Source organism: Kogia breviceps, chromosome X (assembly GCF_026419965.1).
Source record: "Kogia breviceps isolate mKogBre1 chromosome X, mKogBre1 haplotype 1, whole genome shotgun sequence".
NCBI lineage: Eukaryota > Metazoa > Chordata > Mammalia > Artiodactyla > Physeteridae > Kogia > Kogia breviceps.
In genome coordinates this window covers 124,902,589-124,928,433 of record NC_081330.1, presented here as the reverse complement: position 1 = coordinate 124,928,433, position 25,845 = coordinate 124,902,589, and the positions used below count along the sequence as shown (strand labels likewise).

The 25,845-nt window shown below is 44.0% G+C and overlaps 1 protein-coding gene and 1 long non-coding RNA gene across 2 annotated transcripts; both read left to right on the top strand.

Annotated features, from left to right (window-relative positions):
• Positions 1 to 1,115: 1,115 nt before the first annotated feature.
• Positions 1,116 to 3,280, top strand: TMSB4X (thymosin beta 4 X-linked). The gene is made up of 3 exons (XM_059049993.2): positions 1,116 to 1,222; positions 2,278 to 2,391; positions 2,832 to 3,280. Exons 2-3 carry the CDS (start codon positions 2,292 to 2,294, stop codon positions 2,864 to 2,866), a joined length of 135 nt encoding a protein of 44 aa, XP_058905976.1. The 5' UTR covers positions 1,116 to 1,222; positions 2,278 to 2,291; the 3' UTR covers positions 2,867 to 3,280.
• Positions 3,281 to 8,419: 5,139 nt separating this feature from the next.
• Positions 8,420 to 11,040, top strand: LOC136793427 (uncharacterized). Its single transcript, XR_010838677.1, has 3 exons — positions 8,420 to 8,501; positions 9,032 to 9,145; positions 10,727 to 11,040. It is a non-coding gene; the product is annotated as an uncharacterized lncRNA (long non-coding RNA).
• The last annotated feature ends 14,805 nt before the right edge of the window (positions 11,041 to 25,845 follow it).

The window sequence follows — 25,845 nt, the reverse complement described above, 5'->3', positions numbered from 1 at the left end:
CTGAGGACGCAGGGAGGGGAAAGGAGTTTTGTGCATACTGCTTTATGTGAAAACTCTCACAACCTGGCTGTTTTTCCCTTCACAGGCCATGTGCAGCTCCCCTCCCCTCCCCCCATGGTATTTGTAACTGATTTCAGCCCAAGGGGAGGGGTCCCTAGTATTCAGAGTCAGGTGCCATTTTGAAAACTTCTCCTCTCTACCTAGAGCTCCCATATTTCCGGATGTAACTCAGAAACACACTTCAAAATGGAATCCTGCTCAAAAGACTCCTTTCAGAATACGGAGTTCGATTTTTAAATTGAATCTTCAGATTTTAGAGATAATGGGATTGCAGTCTCTGGCCTTCCACCCGGGCCTCCTTAGCAGTCACTTTTGTAATTTAGGAAAAGCAGGAACGGTAAAGTAAAAAAACTTCCTCCTTCTCCGGCAGCAAGTCAATAGCAGAGCTTGAACTTCTTTTCCTAAGAGGCAGGCGATGTACTCTATAAACTCCCGGTAAATTCACCGCTACCCCGCAAATATTCCGGTTATTTGATTTGGGTGCTAACCAAACTTAGAGCATTTAAAAAATATGCATGTTACAGTGAGAAAACTTTTTTTAAAAAATCACTTAAGGGTGCTTTACTTCCCACCCAAGTCTAGGAGCATGCCAGCGAGGAGACAAAGAGGGCCGGGGTGGGGCCTAGGGCTTCCACTGGCCTGAAAGCTGAAATCACGGGAATCGCACCGCTGCAGTGGGCGCGGCCCTGGGGCGAGGGACACCGCACCCTGGCTTGGGGATGTCTGCAGTGGACAAAGGCAGCTTCGCAGTAAAGGAATGCCAGTCCCCCTAGGTACCACTCAGGCCCTTAGTTATCACGCTCCGGTCCCCAAGAACAGGTTTGCGCGGCTGCTGCAAAAATCCATGATGACAGAACAGACATAAAAGGGCTGGGGGAATGCATTATGAAGGAAGTGTTGCAGGGTGGGCTTTGCGCGTTTTATTTTTCCGCCCTCGCTGCGGTTAGGTGCGTGGGTGGACGCGGGGTGTGAGCCCCCAACGCCAGGCAGGCCCCGGACGCCGTTGCGGAGACGCGGCGCGAAGGAGTTAAGCGCGCCGGCGGTGACGTCACCTCATTTACATAGGAGCGCGCATATAGCGGCGCCCGCCGGACCCTGCCCGGCACTCGGCGGCGGCGACCACTGTGAGATACCGTACTTCGTTTGCTCGTAACTCGCTCGGGTGAGCCCCGGGGCCCCTGTCTCCTGCCCTTTGCTCCCCTTCCCGCCCCGCATCCCTGAAGCCGAGTGCGAGTGGTCCTCCCGGGAAAGGCTGCCCCTGGGGAGCTTGGGGGTGCTAGACTCTGCCAGGTGCTGGGTAACGGGGTCGGGAACTTCGTGATTTTTTTTTTTTTTTTAGTATTTAAAAAATTCGCGTTTCGCTATGGCAGCTTCGAAGGGAACATTTTTTCTCTTCCTCTCCCCACCCCCAAAAAAACCATTCTGCATCGCCTCTTAGGCGATGATGAATCGGGAACAGAAAGATCCTTTGTTCCAGCTCACACCCACCCAAGCCCGGGGCTTCACAGTGATATTTTTTCTCTCGTCTCCGATGGATTCGTGGGCTGTTATCTGTTCAGATTTAAGGCGGTTGGGCTATATTATGAAATGTTTAAAACGTCCTTGCAGGGGGATGTGCAGAGCTGCGGAATTGCTCCTAAATACAGATCAGGGTTGATCTAGAGGGTGTGGGGGGCAGCTTTGTGTGCGGCTGGCTGCATTGTTGAGGGAAAGGAAGGAAGCGGGTAGGGCGGTGGTCGGTGGTGCCCGGCAGCAGCTGCCGCCTTTGTGAGCAGAGAAGAAAGCAGGGCGGCTCGCGTCTTTGGGGGAGAGGCCACGCATAGAAAATGGAAACATTCTGTGCAGCCTTGGTTTCGTTTTAAGAAACCTAAGTCGATTTTCTTTACCCTTAAACTTGAAATGGTTTCACTTTTATCTAATGGTGAAACGCTGCAAGTAACTAACCCACAGTGGTTAATTGTTCCGAAAGATTCGGCCTCCTAGTGTGGGCCATGTTACCAATTTGACCCCCCGCGTTTTGAGATACTAAAGGCGCGGGGGGGGGGGGCTCTCTTTTTCTCCTGTAGAAAGAGGATGATTTTTAGCCCTGAATGAAAGCGGAAGAGGAGGCAAAGTGGGTTTTCAGGCAGGAGACAGGAGGGCAGAGACGCGTTTGAGTCGGGAGAGACGAGGGTAGGTGGCCCGCCCTCGATCTCCCTCTTGGCTTTGTACCTGCAGCTTCCTCTGCAGCCATGTCTGACAAACCCGATATGGCTGAGATTGAGAAATTCGATAAGTCGAAACTGAAGAAAACAGAAACGAGAGAGAAAAATCCACTGCCTTCACAAGAAAGTAAGCTTCCCTCCCATCCTCCTCCTTTAGAAAAGGCCGAGCGGGAGTGGCGGGGTGGGTAGGAGAGGATGGGAGGGGCTGGGAGAAGAATTGGGGGTGGGTGCAGGGAGCGCGGGGGAGGAGCTGAGACTTTTTTGATTCAAGCAGCTTGGAAAGGTTAATTGAAAATTGCCTTGCAGCCAACAAACAGGGCTTTAATAATTTAGTAATTGAATGTTTAATATACCATATTAATAAGCAAATACCTTTATCTTTTTCTGTGTTTAAATGTTGTATTTAACAAATATTTCATGATGGGATGCCTATTTGTGCTTGTAGAAATTTGTCTGATGAGGAGAGATGTCTTTAAAGTACTGAAATCCTATGCTCGACTATACTGAATTCGCATCTCCAGCCCTCTCCATCTTTTTTCTTTTTGTCTTTTTCTTTTCCGGTCGCAGCGATTGAACAGGAGAAGCAAGCAGGCGAGTCGTAATGAGGCGTGCGCCGCCAATATGCACTGTACATTCCACGAGCATTGCCTTCTTATTTTACTTCTTTTAGCTGTTTAACTTTGTAAGATGCAAAGAGGTTGAATCGAGTTTAAATGACTGTGCTGCCCCTTTTCACATCAAAGAATGGAGAACTACTGACAGCGAAGGCCGCGTCTGCCTCCCATCCGCCTGTCTGGCTGGCAGGGAAGGAAAAGAACTTGCATGTTGGTGAAGGAGGAGGCTGGGTGGGACGACAGTGAAATCTAGAGTAAAGAGCAAGGTGGTCCAAGGTGTCCTGCGGGCTGTAAAATGCAGTTTAATCAGAGTGCCATTTTTTTTTTGTTGTTGTTGTTCAAATGACTTTAATTATTGGAATGCACAATTTTTTTAATATGCAAATAAAGTTTTAAAACCCGGCTGGTGTGACGGTATGGTCTCTGAAAGCGGCTTATTCAGATGAAACCTTTGCAAGAGGGTCAAAGGTGGGTTCCCTGGGGAGCCATAGATGACACCTGGTCATTTGGGTAAAACGACACAGAAATGGGTTTCATCCAGGTATGTGGAATACCTCATCTACACTAGGTAATTAGATCATTTTGTTAGGCTCATTGAATTCCTAGTATCTAGCGTTGAACGAAAACTTTAATAGAAACATATTTGCAGTGGTTAACTGTTGAAGGGTTTATTTGTTAAGCTGACACTGAATTTACTGTATCTGATCAAGAAGATGAAGGTGGTGGTGTGTAACGCACAGCACAGTTTCAGGTGTGTCAAACTTGAGTTATTTAGGCAATTATCAGTCTTGTCAGATAAGGAAAAAATGACATTTTTAACAGCTGCTTTATAAAAGGTTTTAAGATACGTGCTTCTTGGTCTTAATGGCTGGTTCCAATTCAAATTCAATATGTAGAATTGCTTTTGTAAGTGCACTTAATGGATAATGAAAAATGTCTTTGGATTTAAAGGACACCAGCGGAAGAAGGATGGAATTTGTGCTGTTGAAGTCTGATAGGATTTAATTGGCTCACCTCCAGGCCTTACCTTTGTTGAGTCCTTGATAACTTCTCAATCGATTGAAATACCTATTTTAACTGATGGGTAAAAGCCAAGCCCTTGTTTGGGGGGGCCTTTAATGTGCAGAAAGAGGGAAAGGGTACCAGGTTTTTAAAGTAAAAAGGATGTCTTAACGTCTTTAATGGGTTCTTCCCTTATACAAGGAAGGGTGCAAATTTTTCAAGAATAAGTGAATTTTATTAAGTGGAAACAGCATTTAGTGATAGTTGATCTAATAGCTCAGCTAAGCTAGCTAAGATTTACAATGCAAATGTCCAGGACGTTAACTTGCTGCCCCCCCCCCCCATGACTGAGTTGCAAAAATAGCCATTTTTAAGGAGAGGGGGTGGAGGGCAAGTTGCTGATGATGATTAAGCCGGTTGATTTTATTTCCTTGGATTGACACATATTGAGAAATGCACTGGAAACCATTTATCTGTGGTTTAGATAATCGACCAGACCATCACCTAGAAGACTATCTGCATTGCAAGGGAATGGATGTGTGCAGGCAACTGCCAAACCTGAGCGGCCTCAGCCTGCTGGATCCATCGAGAAAAGAGCAGTGAGCACACAGGTCTGGGAGCCTTCTCAAGATGGAGCCTGGCCCTCTCCAACCCTGCATTTTCTCTTCCTGCCTGTAAGGAAGGGGGTGGGCAAAATGAAAATGTCCATGGCACAAAGATAAACCAAGCCCACGTAGCTGTTTGCTCTGTGCATTTTTCAAACAATGCTGAGATGAAATCAGATTGTAAAGATTGCACACAACTCAAGTGTTCCTCGGTTTTTAAATAAAAATGAGCATTAAGGGGAAAGGGGTGAATCATGAAATCAAGTGATGGGAGAGAAGACCTTTCTCTCCTGGGAGGACAAAGCTCAAACGTAGATATACCCCCCCACCAAAAAAAAAAAAAAATTTGATAAGGATTGGCTGCTTGGTGTGTGGTATGGGGAAATTGACAAGCATGTATCAGACTGTACACTTTGCTGCTGCACATGGAGACGGGTGAGGAGTGGGGAGGAGAGGCTTTTTTTTTTTTTTTGATGGGGGAAGAGTTCTTTTTTCTTCCCAAGAGAGGGTCTTCCCAGATGGTTGGGGTATTTATGAATCAGTATGGGAATTTATACTCCTGCTATTCAGGAGCTTCGAGTGGACAAAGTTTTTCACAAACACGAAGGGGACCTGAGGGTCACCGTTAGAATGAGGGATCTTTCCAATTGCAGGAGACCCTAGCCACCGCATCTTCGACCCTCTCCCCACGCAAACCCCCAGGAGGAAACAGGCCAAGGGAGCTTATGTACAAGCCGAAGGTCATACAGTCCGGTCTGGGCTGGGACTTAAGCAAACTTTGAATTGAGCAGGAAGAATAAAGCAAAAAGGAGGTAAAAGAGGCTTGTTTGGGACAGTGTTTTCATTTCTAAACCTCACAAATTCCTCAACCATCACAGCCACTTTTCAGTCTTCCGAGGGATGGAATTTTCAAGCTACTTTATTCTTCCAGGAGAGCAGCATAGCTTTGGGGCTGTATCTCTGAGGATTGTGTATACGGGGGAGCTGGGGGAAGGCATGCGAAGTCTTAACAAACCCTCCTCTGTGCAGGGTCTCTTCCACCCCTGATAATCATTGCACCCCCTCCCACAGCCCTGTGAGTTAGATAATATCTCCTTGAAATGCACGGGGAAGATCTCTTTATTTCCCTAAAGAAGCATCTTAACACCTCAAGACACCAAAATGAAATAATTTTCTATTCTTTCTAAACATATGGGGCCAATTTTGTGCTTACTAGAAAGAACAGCACATTTTAGAAACAACATTATGCCCCCCCCCAAAAAAAAAATCTTGAGCCTTTTTTTAGTTCAATAATGCAAACTGAAAACACTGTTTCATAGCATTGAAAGCGCTTCACACTTTGAGAGTGGCTTACACACCAATCTAAGAGAATGAAACATCAATTTGAAGTTCAACTATATTTTATTTGCATGTAAGGAGAACGGCCTAAATGAGAAATTTTAGACACAGATGTGCCATGAAATAAGCTAAGAAGAAGATACGTTTCTAAGACCTATATTTACCTGGCTTATTTTTTTCTTGGATACTTGTATAGTTTTTGATCTTTCTGATCATATTCTCGTGCTGGTACCAGCCCAGCTCCTAGCTTCTGAGGCTTCTGTGGGCAGGGTCCATGCAGTCCATGTTCACATTTGTGTATATTCTACATCCAATAGTATAGTATGCCTTGTATAGTAGGGGACAAATATTAGGGCTTCAACAGACCCTCTTCCCCTCTTAACTGATGGGGACCTCATTTGAACATACTTTTGAGTATGTGAATATCATGCTCGATGGCACAATTTTTAAAATATATATATTTAATATATATCTCTCTTTTAATCAAGGAGACTATACAGGGACATTCTTCTCCATACTTATTGCTAATACCCACCTAAATATAATGAAAGGAAATTCACAGATAATGTGGAATCTCCATTTGTGAAATTTAAGAATTCTTTTACAAATATATTCGAAGAGCTTTGAATGCTAATTTGCCACCATCCTTGATGTGCTGATTTTGAATCAACGCTTATAATCAACTACATATTAGTAAGCCAAAGCACTGGGTCATTCGTTCACTCCACGGGTGTTTATTGCCTGCCCGGTACATGCCAGGTTTTGGGGGGGTTTTTTGTGGTACGCGGGCCTCTCACTGTTGTGGCCTCTCCCGTCGCGCAGGCTCAGCGGCCACGGCTCACGGGCCCAGCCGCTCCGCGGCACGTGGGATCCTCCTGGACCGGGGCACGAACCCGCGTCCCCTGCATCGGCAGGTGGACTCAACCACTGCGCCACCAGGGAAGCCCCATGCCAGGTATTTTATTTGCCACAGAGAGAGTCGTAAATAAAATGTAGTCCCTGCCCTTGCGTGTCTTCCCGTGGCTCAAGATGCCCTTTTCATCTAAACTTGAGCGGAAAATGCTAAGAAGTTTTTCTTTTCCATTTCTAGGGTGAATGTCGAACCTAAGGGCTTTGTATTTTCAAATGAGTGTGAAGATCTCTGCTCTGCTTTGGTGTGCTTTTTTCCAAGTGCCTCTATAACGATTCCATTCAAATGTCTTCAAAAGCTCAACGGTGAGTGACATTGGATGGAAACCGCCTGATTCTTTGCATCACAATCAAAACTTTTATCAGCATAGAAAGATTGGGCATAATAACCCCTGCCTCTTATCTTTTGACAATCCTTTATGAGGAATGCCCAAGACTTAGGAATGGACTGACTGGGTATTATTTTAAAATCTATCTTTTTCTAGGATTTTATCATTTAGATGCTGAATTTCCAGAGAAACACTTCTCTTTTTTTTTTTTTTTGCGGTACGCGGGCCTCTCACTGCTGTGGCCCCTCCCATTGCGGAGCACAGGCTCCGGACGCGCAGGCGCAGCGGCCATGGCTCACGGGCCCAGCCGCTCCGCGGCACGTGGGATCCTCTCGGACCGGGGCACGAACCCGCGTCTCCTGCATCGGCGGGCGGACTCTCAACCACTGCGCCACCAGGGAAGCCCACTTCTCTTTTTTTTGAACTTTATTTTATTGAAGTATAGTTGATTTACAATGTTGTGTTAGTTTCAGGTGTACAGCAAAGCGATTCAGTTATATATACATATATATCTATTCTTTTTCAGATTCTTTTCCCTTATAGGTTATTACAAAATATTGAGTAGAGTTCCCTGTGCTCTACAGTAGGTCCTTGTTGATTATCCATTTTATACATAGCATTGTGTATGTGTTAATCCGAAACTCCTAATTTATCCCCTCCCTTCCCCTCAGCTTTCTCCTTTGGTAACCATAGTTTATTTTTTATGTCTGTCTAGAGAAACATTTCTTATTGCTAAATCCTTATCCTTCCTCTGTCAACCTTCTTTCTCCAATCTGACTAAGATTGTCAGGGGCAAAAACAGTCATTCAAATTTTGAAATCCTCAGAGAATGTAGCAAAATGGCGACCACGTGAGGATACCTGTAAGCCTAGCACCTGGATGAGGGACGGCTGGGTCAATTCTGTTTCCTAGGACTCCAGAGCTTTGAGCCTCAACAGAGAGGGACATGTTAACGTTCATGATCTATTCAAAGCACTTGGAGCTATTCCTGTCCCATTATTGTCAAGCCACAGGAAATTATGCCTTTCCTCATTACCATACTGAGCTCTGTAAGTGGCTGATACCCTTTGGATACCCTTTGGCTACACAGAGACTGTGATAGTGCTTTCCCAATCTAGAAACAAAAATATTTCATAAGATTAAATATATATACTATTTATATACACATAATATTATATATGGCGACTGTCATCCATTTATTTCAACCTAATGTCATGGCTTGCATGGAGGGTGGAAAAAAATCATTCTTTATTTATTCAGCAAACATGTATTGAGCACCTCCTGTGTACCCAGCTCTTTCCTAGCTGCTGGGGATAGGAATCTGAATCAGAGCCGGGCCTGATGGGAGAGGCAGACCCGTGTGAACGAACAGCCATATACAGCAAGAGCCATAGATCGGTTTGTTGACCCCCAAAATTCACCGAGCTCCATGTTTGCCAGGTAATACTTTGGGCTGGGAGATCCACAGCAAGCAGGTGGTGAAGGGCCCTCCTGCTTGGCTAAGGGGTTTATTAACTGCCCTTTGGCAACTAGGAGCCGTCAGAAGTAAAATCCCTTAGCTCGCTTAAGACAGTTTGTAGATTCTTCCTGTTCGGAATGAAGCTATATGGAGGGTAGGGCAAAGAAGTGGCTACCCGTACTTGTCATGGACAAGGCAGATTATCAATGTGACATTAACTGAGTACGAGAAGGTAATAAATCAGACGTCTGTTGGTATTTCCTAGTCTACATTTCAACAAGACAGGCTGTCACACCTCCATATTGGAAACACTTTTCATGTTGATTTGCTTCCAATTTTTATACTGGTGTGGACAGAGGGTTAATATATTTGAAATGGTTAAAATGACTTTTTTTTTTTTCTGGTGGGATCTCTGAGGTTTGCAGCGACTCACCCTAGAGTTTGTACTTTAAAAGCTAGTCTTCAATCATGTATGAGTTTCTCCGTGACTTCTCTTCTTTTCTCTTCTAAGGACACTTGCCATTGGATTTAGGGCCCACCCAGGCAATCCAGGATGGTCTCATCACAAGATCCTTAGATCTGCAAAAACTCCTTTTCCAAATAAGTCAATATTCACAAGTTCCAGGTATTTGATGTGGATAGAGCTCTTGGGGGGCCACCATCTAACCCACTAGGAATCATGACCCATAGATCTAGTTACGCCACAACGGTTGAAGTGGTAAACTGGTGATCAGCTCTGTGGGCAGAGACATTTTACTGAAGAAGTGGGTTTGTGGGAGGAGAGAGGATAATTGCAGTTTTTTCATATTCATCAGAAACTTACTCCATGATATAAGGAGTCCTAAGAAAAAACTTCTAGGAGCTGTGAGTGAGTGGGGACCAAGGAGAATGGAATGGAAGGAACATCAAAGGTTTGGGATTGGTTGTATGTTTACTATGGTGACAGAGATGAGGAACACAGGTGGTCATAGGAGAAAACAATTGTTCTGGTACAGGAATTGGAAATGACCACCAGGCAAATGCAAAATACCATCTGGGAAAATAAGTAAATATAGTAGTAGAAGTAATTGGAGAGGCCAGTCATGAAAATTAAAAAGAAAACAACAAAGTAAAAAGAATATAAACTGGGTTATTTAAAGAAAGGATTGTAATATATAACCCTGACGTCGTCATTTCAAAAATTATTGTTTAACTTGAGCTAGGAAGACAAAAGCACTGTGAGTTCTTATATCCCAACACAAATTCTTGAAGCCAAACAGATACGCCTGAAGTATTCCTCAAAGATTCCACTGACTTTCTCTTTAAAAGCCCCATGTTATCACAGAGACGGATGGATACATACATGTACCAAGAACAAACGTATTGGCAACTAATGTTTTGAACCTTCATCTACTCAGGCCTGCTTTTCTGAAATAGGTTATGAAGTTTCCCATAAGGAGAGATGGATACAAAAAAGTGCATCTGTTTAGGTCCTCAACCCAAGTAGCAAAGAATTAATTCTTCAGATTAGAAAGAGCCGAGATCGGGCTTCCCTGGTGGCGCAGTGGTTGGGAGTCCGCCTGCCGATGCAGCGGGTGCGGGTTCGTGCCCCGGTCCGCGAGGATCCCACGTGCCGCGGAGCGGCTGGGCCCGTGAGCCGTGGCCGCTGCGCCTGCGCGTCTGGAGCCTGTGCTCCGCTGCGGGAGAAGCCATGACAGTGAGAGGCCCGCGTACCGAAAAAAAAAAAAAAAAAAGAGGTGAGGTCAGTTGACGCTAACCCAGACATTAAGGACTGCCTGCCCCAAGGAAGGCAACACTTTTGACCGTATCCCCTTGAAACAGCTATGATGTATTATCTTTCCTCTTCTCCTGGAAGCTGACGCCTATGTATATCGATGTCTATGTATGTTTAGAATTTCTCAGATATTTGGCTTGACCAAGGCCAGCTGTGACGGGCCCCTGCTGCCATGCTTGGTACTACAGGTGTTTCCAATTAGGGCTTCATTAGGGTGCAGGCGTGGTTAAAAGGCTTTGGATCACAGGAGCAGGCAAACAGAGCTGTGAGGGGCTTAGGCTTAGCTGAGGAAAGAAAGCCGAAAGGGAGGTCTCCAAACTAGAGAGCTGACTGCCATTCTAACCTTGACTCCCCCAGTCCAGCGCCCCCCGCAAGCTTGGGCCACACCCTAGAGCCTGGTTTTCAAACCATAGCCGCCCCGTCCCCTTCCAGTTTCAGGAAATCAGTTCAGTTGATCCTTGCCAGCATGAAAAACAAAGCAAAGCAAAAAAAAAGAACAAGCCAAAACAAATCACTAAAGAAAAACAGAACGGGAAGGACGAGGCTCTCCTGCATGGGAAAGGTAGGTTATTGTTTAATCAAACTTTGTTTCAGTTATCTATGTGAGTGTGTATGTGTGTTTAACCGGCCTGTGATGTAAGATGTTTTCTCGGTGTGAGTCAGAGGCGCATTTATCAAGACATCCAACCCCCAGCCTCCTGCCTCCTCCTGGCCTTGTTTCCTGTCTTTTCTCAGTCTAGCCCCCACTCCTAGTCAATCACTTGGCGTCGATTTAAAACCCTCACCTCCCCAGGCCCTTCCCAAGTCGCCCTGGACACCCCAGTCCTGACGCTCCTCCAGGAGCCTCTGTTTTCCATTCCTTTGTCCAGGCTCCCAGGTGCTCATTGACACAAGATACACTTTTCCGTGCCGTCACCACTGAACTTGTCTCTTGTTCCTGGTCAGCTCCCTATTCGCTGTGCAGCCTTGCATATGCTTCATAACTGCTCTGAGCTTCGCTTTTCTCCTCTGCAAAGTGGGGAAGGGGAATGGTCCCAACGCGTGGGCTTCTCCTGAGGGCTGAAAGAAATACGTGCACCTCGTACGTTCAAGGTGTTCAATAGGGCTTCCCTGGTGGCACAGTGGTTGAGAATCCGCCTGCCGACGCAGGGGACGCGGGTTCGTGCCCCGGTCCGGGAGGATCCCACATCCGGGAACCCGTGAGCCGTGGCCACTGCGCCTGCGCGTCCGGAGCCTGTGCTCCGCAACGGGAGAGGCCGCAGCAGTGAGAGGCCCGCGTACCGCCAAAAAAAAAAAAAAAGTGTTCAATAGATGGTGGCTTTTATAATAAGGACGTTCTCCTACAGAACCACAGTACCAAGATCGAATTCAGGAAATGGACCATCCAGTGTAGCGCTATTATCGTCGAAGCTAAAGTCCAAATTTGAATTTTGCCAGTTGCTCCATTAATGTCTTTGACAGCCTTTTTCTTCCTCCTCACCGGGATCCAATGCAGGCTCACGGGAGGCGTTTCGTTTTTTGTGCCTCTTTAATCTGAAACCATCCTTCAGCTGTTCTTTGTCTCTCACATTTCGGGAGAATACAGACCAGCTGGTTTGTCAACTTTCTCTCAGTTGGGTTTGCCTCCTGTTTTTTCACGGGTAGAATCGGATCATTTTGGTAGCAGTGCCCCGTGAGGGATGTCGTGTCCTTCTCGGTTTTTCACAGAAGAGGCACGTGATGTCCAGTTGTGCCATCGCTGACGGTGAGCGGGACCGCTTGTTTCCAGGGTTGCCACCAGCTTTCTCTACTGTGAAACTAGCGTTTTCCCTTTGTCACGAATAACCTGTGGGGAGATACTTTGAGACTCGGGTCTCCCGCGTCTCATCAAACTTTTACCACGTAGTTTCAGCATTTAAGGGTGATGCTTGTCTGAATCAGTGCTATCTGTGAGGTCAGCAAAAAGGCGAATTTCTAACTGTGTCGTTCCTTCTAACGTGAACATGATTTCTTCGTGTTCCACCGTAGACGTCTAAACCAATGAATGCCATTTCGAAATGTATATGCCAACAATATGGAAAATAAAAGCAATTTATTTTTGTAGGCCTGTGGGCTTGTTCTGCTTGACGAGACTCAACCTTGTAGAGACGCCATGTTATAGGGAATCTTGTCAAAGGCCCTGTCAACATACGGCTGATGCATGTAAATCAGCTATACTCCAATATGATATTTTAGAAAATTTGGTGGGGGGGGGGCTGCACCGCACGGCTTGTGGAATCTCAGTTCCCCGACCAGGGATTGAACTCAGGCCTCTGCAGTGAAAGCACCGAATCCTAACCACTAGACCATCAGGGAACTCCTTAAAATAAAAATTAAAAAAAAATAAAAGAATAAAAGATACGGTTGGACTTCCCTGGCGGTCCAGTGGCTGGGACTCCGCAATTCCAATGCAGAGGACATGGATTTGATCCCTGGTCGGGGAACTAAGATCCCACGTGCCACAGGAGCGGCCAAAAATAAATAAATTAATTAATTTTTAAAAGTAAAATAATGTTTAAAAAAAAAGATATGGCTGATGCAGGCCTGTGCCGTCATTTCATCTTTAAGAGTCATCTTAGGGCTTGTTTGCAATCAACACTCTCACGTGTCGCAGATGTGCTTTTTCAAAAGCATACGGAGGCATATGTGTAAATCGCATTCCCATTCAATTCAAACTAGATCTTTAGCATTAATTTTGATCAAGCACAAATCTCATGTAGTTCCCATGATTGGCAGAGAAATTGCTCGTCATTAGTGGCTCCAGCAAGGGCTTGTAGAAGGACGGAGAGGCAGGCGCCTTTCGGGTTCCCGATGGACAGCGGACATTGGCCTGACAAAGGAAAACTGCACACCCCTGGGATCACTGGGCGCGGCCTTCAGCGCTGTCACTTCTGCTTCTACACGACGGGAAGGAGGTTTCTGCTCTTTGAGAACCAGGAAGTGGCTTCGGAATTTTGGCTTTCAGCAAGCCTCGAACAAGCATCACCTGTTGATTAGTCAAACACACATTTCCAACACTAGTGTGAGAGGAATAATGGATGGATAGAGCTTCAAGAATGTCTGGCCCTCTTCCACTTTCTACCTGGAAAAAATGTCTTCACCTGAATACTGCTGTTTGCTTATAACGGTGGCGCCCTACCTGTCTGAGTCTTGAGGCCGGTGCTGATGCAGCTGCCGACCTGGGCAGTGACTCACTCCCAGGTTCACTTTCAAGATGCCCTGGCCACCTATTTGTCATGGAAACCAGGAAAAAGTCTCTGATCTCAGTGGGAACGTATCCTCAAGAGAGGCAGAGTCGCCAGTATGTAATCATAAATAGTACAAATTTTCTCCCATTTTGGGGACATGGGGGATAGAAGTTGACCTTTTAAAAGTATTTTTATTTGTAGTTTTTACTTTTAAAATTTATTGTATTGAAGTATAGTTGATTTACGATGTGTTAATTTCTGCTGTACAGCAAAGTGAGTCAGTTATACATATGTATACATTCTGTTTCTTATTCTTTTCCATTATGGTTTATCACAGGATATTGAATACAGTTCTCTGTGCTATACAGTTCGTCCTTGTTTTTTATCCATTCTCTATGTAATTGTTTGCATCTGCTAATCCCTAACTCCCAATCCATCCCTCCCCCACTGCTAAAAGTATTTTTAGTTATTAAAATTGTTTGAACACAGAACACATTTATCTGGTTCAAATATTAAAACAATATGAGAAGTATATTCCCCTTCAACGGATTTCCCTTGCTCTCTTTACTAGTTTCTTGTTTAGCCTCCCATGTATACGTGAAAGCAAGTATATATTTTTAACTCTCCTCTCTTTACATAACTGGTATTTAATATGGTATTCTTAAACTTTAAAAATTATTACAGAATGATACACATCTGTTTATTTAAAATAAATCACACAGTATAGAATAGAGTGAATGAAAAAGTTCTCCTAACCTCCAGCCCATGTTCCGGAGGTAGCTACTGTTACCAGTTTTTTGTGAGCCATTCCAGAAGTTAAAATTTTTTGAGAAACTTGAGAGCTGCTTGCTAAACACAGCCACTATTAAAAATTAAATGATATAAACGTACACAAAATAAGTGATATTAAAAGTAAAGGTCATAGATACTCATAACTCATCACTACCTAATTAGTTTACTACATTTTACCATAATCTATGCTCTCGAGGTTGATTTTGTTACAGGTACCATCTTTATGGTGGAAATATTATAAAATGATGGCATATACAACATTGTAAATCAACTATACTTCAATTAAAAAAAGAAAAAAGAAAACGATGGCTACTGGTCATCTCTTCTCGATTCTTCTTGAGGGCTTTACACCTCTATTGACATAGAACGTAGAAGACGATTCACTGAAATGAATCAAAAATATCAACTTAGGAAGTGTAAAGATGCAACAAACCGGTCAACACAGTTATTTTTCAATTTAAAGAAAATCGGCATGAGAATAAATGACATTGCTTAGTTAGGAAAAATAAATGGCTACTTCTCATGGATGTCCAAATAGCCTTTCCCTTTTTTTAAATGTAAATGGCCAAGTAGACAAGATCTGTCCTCCCTCATCCTGGAAAATGTCATGTCTCATCCACGTGTAATATTTGGGTGGTCATTCCAGTGTCTCCCCTGGTCCTAAATTCTCCTGCTTCTCTTCACTCATTTTTTTCTCTGGCTATACTTCTTCTACTGTCCCTTAAATATTGGTTTGTGCAAGGAGCGAGCCAACCTTGACCTTACACTCTTCCTCATCTGCATTCTTCCTTGTCTATGCTCTTCCTTTCCCCACGGCTTTACCTAGTAAGTTTCTTTAACGTGATGACTCTCGGATTCCTTTGCATTCCATCTGACTCTGTCTCGGGCTCCACCTGGCTAGACATCTCCACATGATCATTGCTGAAAGTCATCGTGTCTACAAAACTTGTCCTCCCCACTTGGTCAATGGCATCATTATCATTCAAGTAACTTGACAAGTCATCTGTATCTTGTGACTCACCCGTCACATCCGTCCCTCACCGGCACTGGGAATCTAATCCAAACATTGCTCTACAACCTCTAGCCATGACCTTGGGTTCAGATTTTCCCTTCCATCAAACTCTTTCTTCCCTACATGCCCCAGTCTCAGCCCAGTTATCTTCCAGCGCCCAAGTCCTTTCACGTCCTCCAACAAGTCTCCCTAGATCCTCGCTCAGATTGATTCTGTCTTCCTGCAGTCCCCACTGTACTTTCTATGAAGACTTAGAGTCTACACCTCTCTGGAGTAGGGTAATTACCTAAATCTCGATTTCCCTCCCCCAGATTGGAGGCTCCTGGGCTGGAGAGGGACAGAAGAGATGCTAGCATGGAGCTCTGTGGAGTACGTGCTTGAGAAATGTGAGTTGAATTGTTTTCTGTTGAATTTATGCACAACATATGGGAATCTTGCTAGTGAAAGGTGTAGGAAAGAGCTAGTTTTCCCCACCCGAGGGGTCACAGATTCATGTGTTTACAGGTGCCCAGCACAGGTCACATAAATAACTGGAGAGGTCGAGCTCTGTCGAGAGAGGAAGCAGCCCCTTCTTAGCTCCGGCCAGTTACCATAAGGAAACACGGATGCCGTGTTGCCAAGTCTCCCAATTATTCAAGAGAAGGCAGAAATAGGGATTTTTAAACGTGCAGTCTCCCAAGTTATAATTATTGGTAACTAGAGACATTTTAACCTTTTATTGTAAAGTTGAAAAAAGGAAACTACAAAAACCCACAAACATATAGTTTAATGCGTTATTATGAGGCACACATCCAACTCTTCTAATGGAAACTCAAGTCAAGAAATAGAACTTGGCCACCTACCCCAGGAGCCTACCTGGGCTCCATTCCAGTCTCAACACCCCCAAATGAACCCCTTCTCTACATTTATACTAATAATTTGCTTTCATGTTCTTATGGTTTTATCATTTGGGTGAGCACCGCTAGGTGCTATACTCTGACTTAATGCAAATTAAGTCTGAGTCGTTTTTTAAAACTTGTGTCTTTTCATCTGCAGGTCCCCCCCCCCCCCCCCCCCGCGCTTCCCCTTCCTTGCAGTTTTTTTTTGTTGAAGTACCTGGGGTATTTGACGTGTAAAGTTTCTCACAGTCTGGATTTGTTTACTGAATGGTGCAGCTCATCATGTGGTCTGCACTTCCTGTACTTTGGCATCTGGATCCACAACTTGTTCATTAATTAAAACATTGTTTTCAATTGCGAATATCATCCACTGACAGCAGCTTATCTCTGCATCCCCTACATTGCTCTATCTCCTTGTTTGTTTCTCTCCCTACTTACTTTGCCCTGACTGTGAATAGTCAATCAACTTCTTTGCCACTTTCCATGTTGGGAGGATGGCGATGTATTCTGATCTAATAGAATCAAAGTCTTCATAATTTTCACATTGCTGACCATAAACGTTGGGTATTGTGGCTCCTTGGATCCTATAACGTGGGCCACGTAGGGATGCTTTAAAGGGACAAAACCAGGCATCCTGCCAGAGACTGATTTGTTTCCTTTTCAGCCAGATGCTTCACCAGGTGGGATGGAGCCAAGTCACTAGTTTTTCCCTCACCAGATGATGGGATTTCCTCTGACCACGGCACCTACTAGTTTAAAAGAGAAGTCTAGAACCACTTCCTACACGGGGGAGGGGGGTGGAGGCTGGGGGTGTGTGTGTAACTCTGCAGGTGCCAGAAGTCAGAAGAGTTCTAAAGACAAGTGACCCATTCTTCCATGGGTGTACAGAGGGGTAAAAGAAAACAGGATTTGCAAAGAGATTCCCCAGGATAGTAAAGCTCTGGTGAAAAATCTATTAAGAAATCTGTAGGGCTTCCCTGGTGGCACGGTGGTTGAGAATCTGCCTGCCGATGGAGGGGACACGGGTTCGAGCCCCGGTCCGGGAAGATCCCACGTGCCGTGGAGTGGCTGGGCCCGTGAGCCATGGTTGCTGAGCCTGTGCGTCCGGAGCCAGTGCTCCGCAACGGGAGAGGCCACAACAGTGAGAGGCCTGTGTACCCCCCCCCCCCCCACACACACACACACAAGAAATCTGTAAAATCCCCTGGAAAAATACATAAGAAAGGGAGAACAGCAAAAAAACAACAAAATGAGAAAGAGGAAAAAAAAGGAATCTAAACAAGAGAACCAAGATGTTGACCTGTCATATATCAGAAAACATTTTCCCAGTCAATGAAAGGACTTGGTGAACAAAGCTAAAATTGTTCATCCATGGTAATAGGTATAGTTGATTATAATTATTTAAACCACTTAATCATTTCAGGTAGAGTTTATCCATAGTGTTAGACTAATGCCCAAGTAAAACTGTTTTTGTTCCAAGTCAGAGATGCATACATTTGCATCCAATGCATAAGGCATAGGCTATTGATTAGTGGACTATTAACCAGGCAAAAACCTGTCTCTAGGTAAGTTGACCTGAACAGCTAGTGACCTGGGAGGAATTCCCTCCCACTGAGTGGGCAGATGTGGCAGGGAATAACTCATTACACCAGTGGGTGGGCACTTCAGCTGGCCTGACCCTTTTTCTTCTCTTCTCCACCCTCTTCACTCCTTTTTTCCCTACTCTTTTGTTTCTTATTCTACCTCAAGTTAACTGTTAATTAGACAGTGAAACGTCTCATTTCTCCTAGATGGCGAGGTGAAATTTTCCTAAAAACAGAGTATTTGGTGTTGGGCAATAATTGACTTTTATTATAATGGCTCTCTAATGAACTGTTGAGTTTCAAAAGAAATTTTCTCTGAATGGAAATTTGTCTGGTCACCATGCTTTGGGCGGGAAGAGATAACATCGTAGGGGAGAAGAGACACATCTTCCTTACAGAATAATTCCAAGTGATGTATCTAGATACTCTCCATCCAAGAGGGCAAGATTAATCCCTCCCCAGCTCCCACCCACACTGGGCTAGATTTAGTGACTCCTTCCAAAGAATAGAGTATGGACAGGGAAGGGAAAAACAGCAATATTATAGTGGAGAAACCTGGCAGACAGCACCTTAACCAAGTGATGAAGGGTAACATCGCCAGTGATGTCATGTAGATATCAGCTACCTTATGACACGTTCTGAAGAGAAGGGAACTTTGGCACTTTCCCAAAATGCATAACGTAACCCCAGTCTAATGAGAAAAACATCATGCAAACCCAAATGAAGGGACATTGTATAAAATTCCTGGCTGACACTACTGGAAATTGTCAAGTTCATGAAAAAATATGGAAAGATGCAGAAACTGTCAGCCCAGAGGGGAGACTAAGAAGACAAGATGATTAAACGCAACGTGGAATCCTGGATTGAATTCTCAAATGAAAGAGGACATTGAATGGAAAAACAGGTGAAATTGGAATGAAGTCTTGCGTTTAGTTAACAGTAACGTAGCCTTGTTAGTTTCTTAGATGTGACAAACAATATAAAGTTTATTGAAAGAAAGTGAACAAAAACAACAAAAGATAACATCTTTTAATTGGGTACCAAGTGTTCGACCTAGTTTTTTTAAAATTTCTTTTTATTTATTATTTTGGCTGTGTTGGGTCTTAGTTGCTGCACGTGGGCTTTCTCTAGTTGTGGTGAGCGGGGGCTACTCTTCGTTGCGGTGCGCGGGCTTCTCATTGCGGTGGCTTCTCTTGTTGCGGAGCAGGGGCTCTAGGCACACAGGCTCAGTAGTTGTGGCACATGGGCTCAGTAGCTGTGGCTCGCGGGCTCTAGAGCGCAGGCTCAGTAGTTGTGGCGTACGGGCTTAGTGGCTCCGCGGCGTGTGGGATCTTCCTGGGCTCAAACCCTTGTCCCCTGCCTTGGCAGGCAGATTCTTAACCACTATGCCACCAGGGAAGCCCTAGATTTGCTTTTAATATTTCAGTACTCCTCATATCTTGTTAGTACACAGACCATCTGTTAACATAATGAAGTGTTCTTTTGTAACAGCTGATGGCAGGCTGCTTGGTGTATAAAGCAGCTAAAATCAAGGCTCTTGATTTGACATGGCAGCTTAATTCTGTGTATTTCTGTAGATGTGGTCTCAGTCCTAGCTTTGTCTAGAGGGATCTTGGGCAAATGTATGCTGTTTGAATCAGGATGGGCATTCAGTGTGGTTCCCTCCAGCCCCAGAAAATAACTGAAAACACGTGGTCTCTTGAAGGTGAGCCAGCAGTGCTATCTTTCCATATGAAGACCTGCTTGACTATAATTAAAACTTTCATTTGACTATTAAAATTAAAGAACAGCTATAAATTAAAGTAACAATATTAAAACCTCTGAGGGGTAAGTCTAAAACTCCTCTTTAATTAGAGAGCTACAAAACCTAAGGAACACGAATTCTTTTCGGCATCAAGGTCTCATCTTACAAAGAAGCTGGTATTTTGTAAATCACAGCTCTTCCAGGGCTGAGGACAAATTTTGGTTCTTGCTTGGGATTATTGCCTGAAAGATTTTGCCCTTTAAGAACTAGGCTATAAGTGAGAGAATACTAATTTCTTATCCTGATTGGCCATATGAGAATCTGGGTGGTCTTGGTCATGTCATGACTTTTCTCGATTAGAGTTTCCATAGTTCTATAGTTAGATGTTAGGTTATTCATTTTATTTGATTGTTATAGTTCAAAAAGTTTGAAATTTTTGTTGCAATAATGAAAATTATAGTCCTTCTCCTTAAAAACAGAAGGCATTAGTAATAGGTGGTGGATTCGGTTATTAATTGTATATTCTTCTTTGTACTTTTCTGTATTTTTCAGATGTGTGTATCTATAGTCATATAAACAGAAAACTATTTGAAAACACTGTAAGGACATATACTAGTAGATTTTTCCTTAAAACTTACTGCGTTTAACTAAGATATGGTGCTTAGGTGGGCCTTAATCCCTCACTTTAAGGACAGTTTTGCCAGGACAATCTGAAAGTTGAACTGGCGTTGCCTTTTTCCATTTGCCAGTCTTAATATTTGTGCTTTCTCTTTATAGATCTTATTCCTCAGTTTTTATCTTTTTTTCCCCATTGGATTAAAACAAACAATGAGCTTTAAAAACAACACTCCTCGTGGTAGATATCTCCAGAGAGCTTATATTTACTCTAAACTGAGTTTTGCCAGACCGTCCAAGTGGATACTCCTGATTTTTCATTATCCATCAACATATTACACTGTAGAGGATACAGTGGCATAAAATTGGTATAGTCCAGCAGAACTCTGATATGCAAACAGGACAACACAAAATCATGAGAATAGTTTTCTATCTAGTTCTAGAAAAATGATTCATATTTTTCCTCCCTTCCTTCCTCCCTTCTTTCTTTCCTTTCTTCTTCCTTTTGAGGTTTTTAAAAAGGCAAAATTAGGGGCTTCCCTGGTGGCGCAGTGGTTGAGAGGCCGCCTGCCGATGCAGGGGACGCTGGTTCGTGCCCCGGTCCGGGAAGATCCCACGTGCCGCGGAGCGGCTGGTCCCGTGAGCCATGGCCGCTGCGCCTGTGCGTCCGGAGCCTGTGCTCCGCAACGTGAGAGGCCCGCATACTGAAAAAAAAAAAAAAAAAAGGGCAAAATTATATATATATAGTAATTCGGTGCCTAACAGTTTGAACTCTGGAAAATGGGATTTCCACTCTCCATGTTGCCCATTGGCGAAAGAGATGCTTTTTCTAAGAATATGCAAACTCTCTAGTCCAGTCTTTTACATCTTTAAAGTTATACTTGTTTGTTTTATAACGTAATGCCAGCATGGCACTACAGTCAGCTGTATCTGAGACTGAACGTGTATATCTCAATGGGATGGATGAGGACACAGGAAAACTTGGACATTTGAATTTTGTCCATGATTATCTGAAGGTGGCAGAGATCTGGATTTGGCTGAGTCACTTCTGGGTTGATGATCTCGGCTGATTGCCACCAATCACATTTAAGGATTCTGCCATCACATGGTTCATTTTTCATACCTGCTGATGTGTGTATGTCAAATAGTGCAAAGGACTCCATGGTAATTTTAACCTACTACCTGGGTCTTCAGTTGTAAGAACCACAAGGTACATCCCGGTTGACTGAGTTTCTTGAATGAATGAAACGCACGACAAGTTCCCTTAGCAAAAGTAACATCAGCCTCCTCTTTGAAGATCTGGCATGATTTGTAAACCTGACCACTATGAGGACATCTTTGCTAATTTAATACATATCTATATACTGCTGCTTTTTCATCCGTAAAATTCTTATTCCCCAAAGAGAAAAATCTTCTATAATGATTAATTCATTAACTCTGATAATATCTCTCTACGTACCAGTGTCGGCAACTCTGGCCTAAGGGCCAGATATGGCCAGCTACCAGTTTTTCTACAGCCTGAATGCTAAGGCTGACATTTGTATTTGTAAAGGCCTGGAAAACAAATCAAAAGAAGAATACTGTTTCTTGGCATGTAAAAATTATAGGAAATTCACATTTCAGTGCTCAGAAATGAAGTTTGGTTGACACCCTCATTCATTTGCAGCTTGCTTCCGGCTTTCATGTTCCGTGGCAGAGTTGGGTAGCTCTGGCAGAAACTATATGGCCTGCAAAACAGACAATATTTACCATGTGGCCCATTTCAGAAAAAGTTTGCTGCTTCCTGTTCCAGACAAAGCTATTTTTGGAAAGAGAACTGAGGCCCAGCATGAAGTGGGTAGACATAGCAAAATCACGGCAATGAACTGGGCTGGTATGTAAACCAGACTTCTCATGTGATGTAATTTCTAGCGAAGCATCTTGCGTAAGTGGGGGAAATTAAAATCTGGAGGTGAAAGTAGAAAACAAATCAAAAATCTAAATTTTGCATAGTGGGAATGTTTGAAGAATAGAGCCCAAGGATCGAGGGCATATTTTATCTATTGCCAAAATGCACTTCTTCTGGAATAGCATGCTTCCCTTCCCGAAAGCAGAGTCATGCAGCCCTAGGCCATCACAAATCCTTGCTGATTGACTGCCGGATGAGGGTCACGTAGCTCTGACTTTGGTCGGTGTAGGCAGTGATGAGGGTGACCTTCGAATGTTTAGGGTCTCAAAGCACACATACTTTGAGGTGGGAGCCCATAAAAAGGCTGAGTCTGTGTCCTTCCATGAATGGCCCCTAGAAGTGCTATAGTCAGGTTCTCAAAAGCCTGCCTCTTCCTTTTATTTTGGACGGGTTTTAGTCCATTTGTGAGGAGATAATGAAGATTAGAATTTCAGTACTTGTTATAACCTTGTCAGCGGTGGAGGACGGATGTGGCTAAGAACAATGGTTATACTTTGTAATTTCTGGTTTGTGTGTGTATGTGGCTATCTAATGTTTTATTTGGGGGTAATCTCATGTATATAATTTATAAATACATAATACATTCTTTACATATTTGTGAGCTCAAACTTTTTTTTTTTTTTTTTTTTTTTTTGCGGTACGCGGGCCTCTCACTGTCGTGGCCTCTCCCGTTGCGGAGCACAGGCCCTGGACGCGCAGGCTCAGCGGCCATGGCTCACGGGCCCAGCCGCTCCGCGGCATGTGGGATCTTCCCGGACCGGGGCACGAACCCGTGTCCCCTGCATCGGCAGGCGGACTCTCAACCACTGCGCCACCAGGGAAGCCCGAGCTCAAACTTTAAAAAAAATTTTTATTGAGATACAGTTGATTTACAATGTTGTGTTTCAGGTGTACAGCAAAGTGATTCAGTTATACATATATGTGTGTATATATATATTCTTTTTAGATTCTTTTCCCTTATAGGTTTTCATACTTTTTTTGGGGGGGGGGGGCTTGCTATGTGGCATGGGGGATCTTAGCTCCCCGACCAGGGATTGAACCTGTGCCCCCTGCAGTGGAAGTGTGGAGTCCAAACCACTGGACTGCCAGGGAAGCCCCAGACTTTTTATTGATAGTTTTATTTGTGTCATCACATAGTTCACATACTTGTTTTTTGCTTAATTTTCGACTGTTGTATAAAAAATTACCACAAATGTAATGGCTTAAAGCAACACATTTATCATCTCACAGTTTTTAGCCATTAGGAGTCTGGGAATGGTTTAGCTAGATCTTTGGCTCAGGATTTCACAAAGGTGCAGTCAAGGTGTCGGCTGGGGCTGTGGTCTCATCTGGAAGCTCGTGTCCCCTTCCAAGTTCACGTAGTTTGGGGGCAGAATTCTTTTCCTTGAAGCTATAAAACACACGGTGGCTTGCTTCTTCAGGGTCATCAGGAAAGAGTCTCTACTCAGAGAAGGCCTAAGCCCTCTTTTAGAGGATGCCCAACTGATTAAGTCAGGCCCCCCCAGGATAATCACTCTTTCGATTGCTTAGTGTTCACTGATTTGGGACCTCAATTACATTTGCACAGTCCCTTCTACCTTGCCATATGATGTCACACAATCAAGGGAGTGACATCCATTGCCTTTGTCATATAACATAACCTAATCGTGGCATAACACCAGGGGGCTGAGATCATAGCTACCATGTTAGAATTTTGGCTCTCACACCAGGCAAGGGAAGCGTGACTCCGAATCAGAGGGAGCCAACTTTGAGTCTTACCTCTTCCGCTAACTAGCTGTGTGACTGTACAAGCGATTTAACTTCTCCATGCCTCAGTGCTCTTAACTGTCAATGGGAGATCATTCTAGCATCATTTGAGTGTTCCAGCACCTACCACTTCAGGCTGGTGCCAGAATTCAATAAAATAATACTTACAAAGGGTCTGGCACTGTGACTGGCAAATAGCAAGTGGTGAATAGGTGTCAGGTATTTTCATTAGATATTCATTTTTATACATACAGATGTTTTATTCATCCAACGGAAAAATGATATTGGACCTTGCCAGAATGTGCATCACAGGATCTTCAAGAAAGCAAGACAAGAGAAAGGAATTAGGAATGCAAATTAATCCTGGATTTATAATAGAAAGGGCTTACTGAGAGCAAGCTAGTTCAGTAAATGGTGCTTGAACACAAAGGGAGATAAGTCTGTGAAAGCGTCTGCACCGAATAAATATTGGCTGAATTTAAATCTGGACAGAAGTACACGCTTAATAATTGTCTGTGGATTAATTGTTGTGATTATCTTCTTTTTAAAGTCAAATCACTGCTTAACCAAATTATTTTTTGCTCTTTATTATTACCCACAGAACTGTTTGAACCTGACAAACATTTAATCTGTCCACGTGGCCCCTGCCTTCTTCCCCGGTCTAAGGTAAGGTCTGTTAATATGAAACCAATAGAGAAAATCAGAGTGTAAGAACATTTGCCAAAGATCTTGATAAAGTATCGCGTAGCAAATGGAGAAATACAAATATCCAACCCAGGACCTGTAGTTTCTGTACTGAGTGGTAATTCTCACCCACCTCCTAGTCACAAGCTAAAGGCCTGTGTTAAGCCCTTCCTCTCTGAAGGGAAGGAGAGAGAAAACAAAAACAGACCCTCCCGAACAAGATGACCCCCCCCAGAAAAACACCGCTCTAAATTTGTTCGTGTCCTTGTAAGTAAAGACAAAGAGATTCCCTTGATTACAGACTTGCTGATCTGTCCCACAACCCCACGTTACCTCGTGCTTACAACAATGGGCAGACAGAAATTACACAGTGTGGGCTTTTGTCTTCTCCTTCTATTGGCTTCTTATTCTCCAGAATGGCTTCTGGTCTGGTAACAGGGAGAGGGGCCAATGGCTGAGGAACGCTCTGCAGAGTGGCTGGTATGGCTGTGGGTGGTGTCTGGGGAGCCTGGGAAAGGAAAATTCCTGGGAGCCGGGGCTGTGCTGTAGGTCCAGTAACTCAGCCATCCTGGAATTCTCGACATGCCTGGTGCTTTGGGATCCTCGGAGCTCCTCTCAGAGTGAACCGAAGAGCGAACCATTCTCAAATTTTATAGAAAAGAGAGGGGGGAGAGAGGGAGGGAAATGACATCATCGACATACAGCTGAGTCTCATTGTCAAGTACTAGCAAACCATCCTAAGTAGCAGATCCAGACCTTGCTAAATTTTTCATAAAATAGGACTTATTTTAGACCGTAGGAACAAAGGGACTATAGGATTGGTAGATCATTTGTTGTCTTACTTCAGAATCTATCTCTGTATATAATCTATTTTTATCATTAAATCACTGGAGGAGCATAGAATAATGGAGGCAACCATCCAGATGTTTCCAAGCATCCACGTGTTTGACAGTGTGGAAATCTATGTAGACTCAAAGTGTCTGGGCTTTCCATGGACTCATTGTTTATCCTTTCGATTTATTTGCTTATTTATATGTATGTATCTGGAGGGGTGGGATGGGTGGGACATGAGCCGATTTCATTCATTCGGCACACACTTAGGAAGCATCTGTTATGGCTGAGACACTGAAAGGCACTCAAAGGAAACACAGAGGGACTTGGGCCATAAGAGATTTGCAGTCCCATCCCAGACACCAGAAATCTAGTGACAAGCATTGTTCAAAGCTGTATTGTCATCCATACGCCTAACTCATCTTCTGGAAAAGCTGGTCAAAACCATTCAACGGGGTGCCCAATTCTACAAGAGAACGAGAATGAGGTTGAATTGACTGGTCATTCAGCAA